Raw genomic sequence first — 12,213 nt, 5'->3', positions numbered from 1 at the left:
TTGCTCTACACCACATCAAACATAAGCTGAAACCCTCATTCTTAATCATGCACTGTAGATTAATAGGAACCTTCCGAAATTTGGAGAATTCTTTTTTTTTTTTTTTTTTTTTTTTTTTTTTTTTTTTGGGGGGGGGGGTTTGTTGGGGTTGGTGGTGGTGGGTGGGGAACATATAAATGTGATACTTCTTTCCTTGCAGAGCATTTAATCAAATGGAACTTTCATTAGAAACAACATTTACTAGATTCATCAAGCTTCTCACAAACCTATGCACAATGACTCCTTCAGCTTCTTCACCACCTCATTGTTCAAGACAGCATCCCAGACTGCTTTATCAGAAGATAATGAAGTGACCATTCTCTACAGACAATCAGGATCCAAAATTGACATAAAGAAAAGTTAATCAGAATCCACAAGGCACTCTGAGAGAAGTCCACAAGTAAAACAAAAAATGTTTACTTCAAATAGACTCTTTGGCACCACAATTCCCAACTTGAGAAGACAAGGATAGGAGCAAGAGAAATCATCATTCACTACTTTAATTAGTTATACCGAAGGTGAACGTTTTTTGCAACAATGTGAAACAAGTTAAAGAGATTAAGCACATTGTTGCCATTTCATTAGCCTGAAATAACCAAGATGCAACTCAACCACACTATTATATAGCACCAAGGTCTCAATTTCTCACTCAAGCACTTCAGTGGTTCTCATGAAAAGGTCATCCATGCTATACATGTATCATCCAAAATGGTATAATTTCGTTGTCGACCATAATCACTAATAATGGGAATATTATGACTAGAAATAATTTCACCTAAAGCCGTTCATTGATAGACTCTCAGATTACAATAGCAAGCAGTTGGATAACTGGAGAATATAAATATAGAAGAGTTTTACATATTTTTTTTTTTTTAAAGACACTTCAAGATAATTTGTGCCAAGAAACAAATAGCGAGAAAAAATCAACTCCTGCCAAATATCAATATCAATAATGAAACCAGGATCAATATTAGAAGTACCTGAATAGATGGCTGTGTCTGCAGTAAATGGAAAGCTTCATAAACCCATCCATACCGATGAGATTGAGACAGTTTTGGATTGTAAAGATGGAGGTTGGATTCAATCCCAACCAACTCTGACCTGGCTGGATCTGCAACACGATCAGGTATGTCCTTGTCCAATCTATCTTCAAAGAACTGTGAATATAAGGCTGGAGCAATGATCCTACATTTACAAAACCATTATCATCTGTGGGATTTCATGCTTGTAGAATTGCTACAATTGCAACTACGCAAGAGACAGGGCTAGAACAAACCTGAAGCACTAAATATTTGATACAAAACATAGCATCTTTATACAGTATGCCTCAAAAAGGAGAAGCATGCCTTCAGTTCCATTTGATAAGATTGAATTGAAAGGACCCAATTTTTTTAGAATACAATAGAATTTTAAAGTCGGTATGGGAGTAATATTTTTGGATACACAGAATTTGATCTGTATTAGTCTTAGATGAGATAGTAGCGACATGATGTTCCAATGACATGCATGCTACTTGATGCAGGACAAGTAAAGAACCAACTCCTTGAATAATAACCAAGTACCAATAAAAATCCAGAGATCAGTCAAATGCAGAAAATCCAGAATGACCCCTCTCAGTTTTTTGAGATAACCAAACGCAGAAAAATCTTGATATGTCATCATTGCAGATTTATGAACCTTAAGAACAAGGATCACAAAAAAAAATAAAATCAAGAATTTGATAACTTTCCTGGTTCAATTCATCAATATGGAAAACCATCCAAACAACGCTGGGCCTTCACAAGATCTTAGAAAGTACCAGTTTTCTAAACCTACTAGTACACACCAAGATGTCAGCACAAGGGGGAACACTATCCTCTCAAGATCCTTACTGAAGAAAGCTGAAGAAACACTAGAAACAACGAAAGGCAAACAGAATCAGCTCACCTGAGCTCTTTTATCCTTTAAATTATAACAAGATTTCATGACTTTACAGATTCCAACTTAAGAGAGAGAGAGAGAGAGGAACCTCTATAGTTAAATAATTAGAATATTTATAATATTAAATCTGCCTCAACCACTTGACACATAAACCCCAATCAACACTAGTAACGTTATATAAACACTATACAAAACAAAATGACGCCGAAGATAGGATTCATGCATTATCTCACCCCCCCCCACCCCCCGGTTCACAGAAGATGGGCAGGGAGATATCAGCATCACCATGATTGCAACACTCCAACTTTATGAGACCTATGCCAAGTCAATAGTAATAATTAAGATCAACAAATTACCAGGATACTAAGAAATTCTATAACTTGATCAAACTTGTGTTGGATTTTATATCACCCAATGACATCTCTAGCCTATTTGTGCAAGTTTAATTTTCAGACAGATTGGTTGCCTTCAGGTCCCAACTGGTGCAACCATGTTCAAGGATCAAAATTGTATATGCATCATTCGAAATTTGCATCATACATCAAGTCATCCCTTTTAGAGATGACAACAAGAATCAACCTAGATGTAAAGGATCTCAATTGACAGAGACTCAACTGAATTATGAACACCTAATTCACCTGTGATGTATGGAAATCCTACATGAGTTTGGGTCACGCTGATTGGATCTGTACAAGATTCTCGACCCTGAAAGTTACAAAACAAGGATCAAATTACCAGTCAAAGGGAATAGTCCCATCAATTTATTTATGCAGATCCTATTTAGATCCTCTGATGATGTTTCCCTAGAGAGTAGAGTGCAAAGCTCAGGCATGTATTATGGAATTTATCCGCAAAACCCATCTTACTGTTAGAGAGAACCAAATATTTTCCATCTACTCCACACTGATACAATAGTAAAACAATCAAAAGAGAAGCAAAAAAACCAAAAAACACTGAACTTTAGTCCTACTCTGCTCTTTCATAAATCAGAAGCAAAAGAAGAAGAAAAAATATATTATTGGAGAGAAAAAGAAAGCATTTATACCGTTTGAGAGAGGAGACGGCATCTTCTACTTCGTCCAGAGAAGGAACAGCACCAAAAACATAATTATCAAAAACCAAGCTTCCTCTATCCTGCTCATCTTCATTGACAGATTCCAATTCCCACCTATCACTATTACATAAGTAGGAAGAAGCACAAGAAGCCCAGTTTGGCACAGTAGGGGAAGTTGCCGACACGGGAAGGTTGAGTGGAGTAGAAGCAAAAGAAGACGAAGAGGACGAAAGAGAGAGGATGTCAGAGGTGGGCTTATTGTTAATGGTAGTGAAGGACCTAGAGAGAGCATCTTGCGCTCCTCCAACGCCGGAGCGAAAGGCATTGCTTAGCATCCCTCCTCCTCCCATCTCTCCACCCCAAAAATGAACTCTTTCGTGTTATCCCCTTCCCCCCTTCCTACCTATCCTTTACTCTCTGTTTCTCACAGTGGCACCCACGTTTACTTCCAATTCCATGGTTCCTGTTGAGGTCAGTTTCTCAACCGTTCAATTATGAAATAAGGGACTCTGTTTGGTTGTGAAGAAATGATTAGAAAAGAAAAGAAAAAGGTTCTTAAGATGAAAATAAAAGAAATGGCCAACAAACAATAAAATCTGGTTGTCTGGTAGGATAGGAAAAAAAAATGATTAGATAAAAGGAAGTTTTTATTTTTTTTATTTTTTTTAGTGTGAATTAGAAAAGAAGTTTGAGATTATTTAAAAAAAAAAAATGAAAAAAAGGATAAGTTTTTTGGGGTAAATATAAGAGAGATTTTCCCTTTTCCTGTTCTGGTGCATTAACTTTAAAACTTAGAAGCATACAATGACGTTTTCCCTTTCCTCATCTTGTATCATCATATGTTACGGGTGTTTTGTGGATAACAGTGGTGAAGCAGATAGGGCTTCAGTTCTTGTGATTGATAAAAAATTTGTTGGGTGTAAGGCTGCATATACACTTGCTCTTCCCAGACCTTGTAGTAGTAAAAGCCTCGTGCACTGGATTGGTCCCTTTTTTTGTTTTTTTTTCGGTGTTACTTTAAACTTTGAATATGAAGGGACTGCACAGAAGTCTAAAACAATGGGAGTTTTTGAGGGATCACCAAAAACAAGACAACTATGAACCACTACCACCACCATCTAGATTAGGGGATAAGACTGCGAACATTTGCCCCTCTCAGACCATGAAGTATCGGAAGTTAGGAGACTCGAGCCTCGAGCCTCGAGCCTCATGCACCAACCACCACCATCTGGATTGATTGTCAAAGTCTAATTGATATGTTGGAGCGTGATATGGTTCGATGGCCTTGGGAAGTTTTCATTCATCATATATCAAATCTGTTACGAACAAGTTTAAATCTACAACTATTGTCAGACAAGAAAAGCTTAATATGCATGCAGATGATAGGTATCTTCCAATTTAATCTTAATTTCAACTTTTCCTGAAAGGATTTAAAGGTAGGGTCTCACTGTTCTAACATCCCACCAGTCCACTTCCCTGAAATAAAAACTAACATAAATAAAATTGAATTCACTAATTCTGCTTCTATTGTACATAGTCCATACATAAATAACCGAAAAATGTCATTTTCCAACACAAATCATATTAAAAATGCACTCACTTATCACATTTGGAAGAGCATTGACGTTTTTCCTTCTATTTCTAGTTTTGATTATTTACAGTATATTTCTAAGCTACAAAAAATAGGAAAATCATGAGGAATACAACCAATACAAAGAATATCTTGATCATCAGCCAGCGGTTAGATGAGATGCTATTAAGATACTTCAGCAGCTGCCCCTGTGCCCCCTCGACGTTTGCCAATGTGTCGTCCATGTTCTCATCAATCCTAGCATGATAGTGAAAAATCATCCTTGAGTCCAGATAGATCCAAGGGGATCAAAACATGCTGAATTGATCAATCTTAGATCAGAAAACACAGGTTCAATGCAGCATTTTGACAGAAACATATCCATTGTTGGCACATTATGAAAGCTAACTACAATGGATTGATGCATCCTACTATTGAGGGTTCTTACGTAGAAAGACTCAAAAATTGCATGTAACCAGGCTTATAAAACTCCAAATTTTAAGGCCATTAAAAAAGCTATTCGTTGACTGTCTAAGAGAAGGGAGTAAGTCTTTTCTTAGGTCAATCATGAACAGTATCTGAGATACTATCTAATGGATGTATGATACAGGCACAATAGTGCAGGGTAAAACTGTATCAAAGGAGGGAGGTGCATTTTACGCAAAGTGAGAGTGTGGGGTGACTTTATCCCAAGATTGCACAATGAAAAGCTAAAGACTTTACTACTGAAGGCTGAAGCCCATTGAGAGGTAGTCTAGACTGCATGTGCCTGTGGTCTGATGGTCCCATTTATAATCAATGGAAGGTCTTGCACATTTGTTCAAAACACATGCACATAGGAAAGAAGTAAAAAAAAAAAAAAAAACACCTGATGGCAAGTTCTCCTTGTTGAGAAACCATAGTAGCCAGTTGTGTGAAAATGTTGCTCAGCTCATGAATGGTTGACTCCACGTTTTGAAGGGCTTCTGCTCTGCTTTGCATGTAACTGTCTTGTAATGGAACTAACTGCTGATGTTGTTGTTGATGTTGCTGCTGTAGCAATGGTTGTGTATCCCCATCCGTTGACTTCCTGGAAAGACGAAGATAGATGTTTCAATGGGTTTAAATTTCTTGCAAGAAATCACACAGTATAATGATCAAACCAAATATGTATTTCCATAAAATTGGAGAGAAAAGGCCTCAGCTTGCATTCCCAATTTAGTTGATCCTTCTGCTATATCACCAATGCATGATCCTTATTTTATCAGGACAACTAACATATCCAAACATAATCAAAAGCACAATTTTTTTTTACAACAAACTTAGCCTTATCCCAACTTAATGCCATCAGTTACATGGATCCATACAAAACAAAGTAGGGAAAACTGAGGTCCAAACATAAAAAAAAATGAGAGGGCAGGGGGGATGAAGAGATTATAGGATGAGAGATAAGAGATGAGAAATGAAAGTAAAAGGAAAGGTCATAGCCCAACAAGTCAGGAGAATCTCAGCTAAATGGGGTCGGCTACATGGATCATTGCCCTTCAATAGGCTCTATCCAAGGTCGTACTTGGGACAAGACTGTGGTCATGTCATTCCTCACAACTTCTCCTATAGTCATCTTAAGCCTGCCTCTAGCTCTTTTAGCTCCTTTGATCGGAATCATATCACTCCTCCATACTGGGGTGTTCGAAAGCACGGAATTTTTTTTATTACCTGGAAAACATTTGTGATGGAGATGCTGATCCATTTGCCCATGGAGGGGGTGGTGTCGTTGAGGTACTAGCACCTGTCTTGGAAGCCAATGGACGCTGCCGAACAAAAGGATTTGTGGTATCCCTAGAAGCAGTGGAAGAAAACAATTGCCTCCTATTCTCATGAACCTTCATATTCTGCAAAAACCCAAAACAACTAAATCGGTTAAAAATAATTTTCAAATAGCAAAAAGTTTCGACTTCAAGAAGGCAAAAAGGCCTTTGCACGGCCCAAGTCCCTCTCTCATATGCCACATGAATAGATGATGTGGCTATTCCAACCGCTAACCGAATGTCAAATTTCAAAGTCTAATTCAATCAGATAGCCCCTTGTATTGATATGAATCCCAATGTATGTCCTTGCATGTCTATCAGTAGTCTGGCCCATAGTTAACAAAAATGGGAACAAAAAAATGAAAACAGATGTTACGGATTTTAAATGGTGAAAATATCCAAACATTACGATAAAAAATGGAGAACGGATGGTATATGTTTTAAACACTCAGATTTTAAAAATAGGGCAATATACTCGTATAATTAAGGAATTATTACATGAACTTGCATCTTATGTTCAAAACAACTATAACATCTGACATTAAGGCATATATATTCCACAACTCATTACAAGTTCTAAGCATATCATCATACAATACCACAAAAAAAAAAAAAAAGGAGGACAGATCATCGAATATCATCCAACATCAATTCTAAAAATAGGAGTTGAAACTAATGAAATGCAGGAGTTAACCCTGCTGATTGGAACTAAACTGCTGCAAACAAAGGTTAAATCACATCTAAATTTATTAAGCACCTCTACCTAAACTCATGGGAATTTGATTCTCAACATCAAAACTCAGGCTGAAAAGAAAGCAGATATGTGAAGCGGACTATAGTGGCAGTAATAAAAACCCCTTACCTCAGTCCGCATGGTTAGGACTTCCTTGAATTCTTTTGTGGTACTCATCAACCGGTTCTTCAGTTGATCCACAACTGTGGTTGAGTGGCTTGTGGTGTCAGCAGAGATGTTCCCATTTTCACTTTTGGAGTTGCAGTGGAGCTGCAGGTCCACTACAGCTGAGTTGAGTGCTGTAATATCCTGCTTGATAACTGCAGTCAGCTCTTGGATTTCCAGGGTTGGATCATCAAAAACCGATGTCCTCTTTGCTACTGCATAAAGAGGATAATACTTCAGTCTCTTATGCACCATATACTAATGCATGAAACAAGAAGTCAAAAATACGAGACCAAATCAATGCTCAGAAAAAAGTAAAAGAGTCTAGTTACTTTTGCTGTGTACTTCTTTCAAGGCATATTTATTGCAGGCATACATTTAGAAATATCTGTAAGATGCACATTTTCTAGTAATAATTCCAAAAAACTTTCAAACAAAAGCATTTGTAGAGATCCCACATGTTTAGTGCCTTAACGGAGTTTCGGACCTTCCTCCTTTTGTTCTACTTAGGTGGAGCAATCCGATCTCTCAACAGAATATAAAAGAGGACAGCATGCATATGTAGACACCTCAACAAAATTATGTGGACACTGCTCAACCCGATGACAATCTCTCAAATACACATGTTGATGTTCACCCGTTTTTCTTATCTTTACTGATTCCTCTCAATGAAATTTTCCATGTTGCACTAAGTTAATTACGGACGTGTGCATGCGGACCAGGAACACTTTGGAATGTACACCCACCTGAACAAGTAGTGTCAATAGTTCGGCATTTATGCCACAACATTTAGCAACAAACAAATCTTTAACCCAAAAGCTGCTCTCCGAACCAAGCAAGGTAGTCTCCTAGCATTAGGCTCACCAACCAACCTGGACATGGATTCTTATTATTCCTACTGAATATCAAAACCATAAGGATTGTTTCCAGCCATGAGTTCCCATAAGACATAAGCTCCTGGGTGGGGTGGGCCATCATTCACTAGGTCTTTACCCTCAAGCGTATAAACAACAAAGGTGAACCAATAAATGTTCTGAAAGCTAAATTGTACAACTTTCAACCGAGACACTGTTTGATCCTTGATCCTAGGGAGAAAACAAGGATGCCAGAAACTGCCTCCAAATTCCAAAGTTTGAAGTTTCACTTGGTTCACTAATTATATGACCACCAGTGGCTCTCATAACGTGCAACCCATTTCATCTAAATTAGCTTAAGGTGCAAACTGTAAAGTTCATTTACACATTCCTCCTTTTCTCCTTTAGTAAGAATCATTATCTGGTGCATAATAGACACCTTTGGATTTCTAACATGTTGAGGAACATCAAGATACTTCTTTTTTACTAGTAACAGATAGAATTAATAGAGAAAGAGAAAACCATTCTGTGATTATTGCTAATTGTCTATTGAGTTCCCTTACTAATGTTTCTTAATCTGTTTGAACCTCTATAATGTTCTGTGATCAGTCCATACTTTGAAATAGATTCCCAGTTGTAGAGTTTCCTAATCTGATTAGGATTCTTCTGTAACTCTGATCTGACCATTGGATTGGCTCCAGGTTCTGTTCTCTTAACATAATCACTCTGATTATTGAAGTTCACCTGTTAACCTGATTTCTGTTTTCTGATTATTCTTCAATTCCAGTCATTATTTAATCACTGTAATTCTTGTTATATTCTGGATTTCTGAAACCTATCACCAAGGCTTCAAGGAACCCATCACTCCCTTACATCAAGGACTATGAAAATTAATGAAAATAATAACCTCAAAATTAAGAGAGTCTTTGCATATGATTTATGACTAGTCCCTCATACTGGAAAGAGCACCTTCAAAAAAAAAAAAAAAAAAAGGTGGCATCTATTAAGAGAAGGTTACCACTAATCACTAATTGAAGTTTGAGTTACTCGGCCACTGCAGGTCTCTTCAACATTGGGGACATTAAAACAAACAAAAAATTAAAGAAAGATCTTTTCACAACAAATCAGCACAGAACTGTAACCTCACTCAGGGTAACTCAAGCTAAAAGCTTTGGGATATCCATAACGGCTGCTACTCTAATACTCGCTCATCTTCTGACAACCACCAGCACCTCCCTATGGTTATTTCAGAAAATGCAACCATGTTTCTCATTTTTCATTCCCAAAATAGCTGATTGAGCAACCGTTGACAAATTCAATAAATATACTAGTTGAGGTTAACAAGAGAAAGAACCTAACCAAGAACCATCATTTGATTACCAAATTTTCTTGATGGGTGAAGCACCAGACTTGGTAAGTTTATGTCCCTTTCCTTCACTACGTTCAATTGTGTAATCCTGGATGCCATTCTTCTACATTTTCAATTTCCCTTATTAGACAAGATTCCATAATGTAACCTAACAATAATGAGTTATTACATTTTCACAGAAATGACACACTACTTAGAGAATGATGTGGTAGCATTATGATACTCCTTTCTGGCCATGGCCCATTTCATAAAATATGGACCAATATCAGCAACCAGCAGCATCATCATTGATGGCTATACCATAAATCCCCCCCCCCCAATATAAGAGAATTTAGACCTCATCCCCATCTAATGGGTTCTGGTTCCCACAATCCCACCCCGATTCAGGGTTTGTGCTACTGAGAGACTTGTCAGTAGCAACAATTCTAGGTGCATGAAAGAGTTGCTTAACCCACAGAAAGGTGCTCCATCGTACATTGGCAATAGCGTGGGATTTTTTTTTAATTATTATTATTTTAATAATGTTTGAATTTAGGAGTTTATTTGTTACCTATTCTACTGATTTCTCCTTTTAGTAGCAGATCCTTCCTCTTCCTCTTAAGATATTTTCAGTCCTGGCATTAGTGGAAGTTAACTTCTATAAAAGACTAGTAGGATCTGTTTTTGAAAGCCTCTTTTGCTGTTCATGATTGTTATTCTACAGATTGCTGCTCTTAGTGGATTGGTTCGATTGAAGAATAATAGGTCAGTTCCTTCCAAAGTTCCAATTGTGCTTCCAGTCTTTAAATCCGAATCCACTAGCATACTAGTTAAATGAATTCCCTATTGGAACATTAGTTATTCATTCTATTAATTGCATGAACAAAAACAAGTTATTTCTGCAAATAGCTTTCTTTCTGCTCCACTGTGGACCTGCATATAACACCAGTCAACCATTTTCTCTCTTCATGTTTTACAGATCAAGATTAAATTGTGCTCGATGGAGTTGTGGAAGAATCTCGTCCTGTGGTAAAATTATTTTCTACTATTTTTTTTTTTTAATATCTTGCACTGAAGTTGTCTCACTTTCCAACGACCTAGATGGGGCTATTCAACCGTTTTGGTCTATCCTCTAATGGGTTTTCATAGACAGTTTGCCTGGGCAATTGGACTGCTTTCCAGGCTTTAAAAAAAAATGTGATTTTCTCGGCCTCCTGTCCAACCATAGCTAAAATGCATGTGTTACATTTGAAATAATTAGTATAAACCATTGCAATCCATGACTTGGAACCTAGCCTCTTAAATGGCATTCTTCTTTTTCTTGGTGCAAGAGAACTTTCTTCCAGTATCTAATTTAAACCTCAAAACATATGCTATCTCAAATTACTCACAAATCATACACATGAGCTAAACCAGTCAAAGTTAATAAGAACCATCATGTAAAATCCTCCCTTGAAGACTGGCAATAGATATTCAAATACCAATTATGTAATAAAGGATGGAGAAGGAGACTTCCTTTAACGATTTAACAATGGCATTCCAATCCCTTCAAATTTTCAGATTTGATGCTTCATGTGCTCTATTATTACTTTGAAAAAATTAAATCGTGCTTAGATCTCTCATATTGAATAAACAGAAAAAGAACATACAAGTTACCCATCAATAATTCAAAACAACGAACATAAACATTTTTTATAATTCCTACGATGGGCAAGTACTATGAGATATAAATTTGTGTGCAATCATTGTTGAAAGTAACTGGTGGGAAAGATCAATTACTTTACATTTTGCAAGCTTGGAAAGTTTCTGTGAGGTCTGATGGATCCCATATCCGATCTTCGAAGCCCTCTTGTTAAACTCCGACTGGATGGAAGCCGCAGATCGCAATCCCTCTGGTTTCGAGCTACTGCTCTGTCCATTTGAAGCCAAAGAAATAGATTTCTTAAGGCTCTCTGCTACGGTGAGGAACTCCTGTGAGCGATCCCGATAAGAAGATTGCACAGATTTCGCAGGCATTTCGAAGAAATCCCTATGAGATTAGAGCCACTCGAAAATTTGGCCTTCTAGATCCAAAAACGGGAGCAATTGAGAATCCAGAACGAGAAATGGAAAATTAAAGATGGCATAAAGAATTGAAGGAGAAACGATCAACTGAGCATGAGAAAATAAAACCCATTTCCACCACTTTCATTTATGATAAAAATGATGTGATAGAGACGCATTAACTCATTGTCACAGTACAAAAATACGGGCCGCTGGATATTACGCAGAAATAAAAGGAAGCAAAAGAACGCTGCCATGTTGCATATGCCAGCGTTTCTAGTTGTGTGTGTCTGTCTTCTCTCTCCTAAGAAATGACATATATGTTCGTTTTATGAGAGAAAGGAGAGATATTAAAAGGCACTAGCAGATACTATGCATCCGGATAGAGAACTCAAGCCCCAAGAAGTATTGTGTATGTGTGTTTTTTTTTTATGTGTGCACATGCTAGGCCCCATATCGGTTGGGGACCTACAAAGGGCTAACAAGGGGTTCATTGGGCCACGCTTTTTATCATACTACTATATTACTACTATTAACTATTATTTGAAGAATATCAAATTCTTGATCTTCCTTGGACTTATGCTAGACTCAACTATTTAGCCACATGCCTGTCATGCCCGATAAATGGTTCAGATCCTTGGAGCCGCATAGATTGAGCAAGAAATTGGAGAGACTTTAAAAGGAGGGGGGGGGGGGGGGG

General features: G+C 37.4%; 2 protein-coding genes across 3 annotated transcripts in view; both read right to left on the bottom strand.

The window, feature by feature from the left end:
- The window catches only part of LOC122075208, a 4,704-nt gene extending 1,260 nt beyond the window's left edge, over positions 1-3,444 (bottom strand). The window contains exons 1-4 of one of the 2 annotated variants that reach the window (XM_042640168.1): positions 3,005-3,160; positions 2,598-2,664; positions 1,020-1,224; positions 267-360 (exon numbers count right to left, since the gene is read on the bottom strand). In XM_042640168.1, the coding sequence (XP_042496102.1) occupies positions 267-360; positions 1,020-1,224; positions 2,598-2,664; positions 3,005-3,026 (388 nt within the window). In that variant the 5' untranslated portion in view covers positions 3,027-3,160. Of the gene's footprint in view, positions 1-266; positions 361-1,019; positions 1,225-2,597; positions 2,665-3,004 lie in introns of both variants that reach the window. The other variant, XM_042640160.1, reaches the window with a different exon arrangement.
- Positions 3,445-4,502: 1,058 nt separating this feature from the next.
- LOC122073856 (syntaxin-32-like) lies at positions 4,503-11,740 on the bottom strand. Its single transcript, XM_042638528.1, has 5 exons — positions 11,255-11,740; positions 7,233-7,483; positions 6,279-6,454; positions 5,452-5,652; positions 4,503-4,841 (listed from the first exon to the last, which is right to left on the bottom strand). The coding sequence occupies exons 1-5, from the start codon at positions 11,484-11,486 to the stop codon at positions 4,682-4,684; spliced, it is 1,020 nt and encodes a 339-aa protein (XP_042494462.1). The 5' UTR covers positions 11,487-11,740; the 3' UTR covers positions 4,503-4,681.
- Between the last annotated feature and the right edge of the window lie 473 nt (positions 11,741-12,213).

Source organism: Macadamia integrifolia, chromosome 1 (assembly GCF_013358625.1).
Source record: "Macadamia integrifolia cultivar HAES 741 chromosome 1, SCU_Mint_v3, whole genome shotgun sequence".
NCBI classification, from domain to species: Eukaryota; Viridiplantae; Streptophyta; class Magnoliopsida; order Proteales; family Proteaceae; genus Macadamia; species Macadamia integrifolia.
This window is presented reverse-complemented; position numbering and strand designations above follow the sequence as displayed.

Excerpts from the sequence above, each read along its gene's own strand:
- LOC122073856 (XM_042638528.1), bottom strand. The coding sequence starts at position 11,486 with ATGCCTGCGAAATCTGTGCAATCTTCTTATCGGGATCGCTCACAGGAG. Across the intron at positions 7,484-11,254 it reads ACTTTCCAAGCTTGCAAAAT|TAGCAAAGAGGACATCGGTT; the intron begins GTAAAGTAATTG and ends CTCTTTATGCAG. Across the intron at positions 5,653-6,278 it reads CCATCACAAATGTTTTCCAG|GAAGTCAACGGATGGGGATA; the intron begins GTAATAAAAAAA and ends TCGTCTTTCCAG.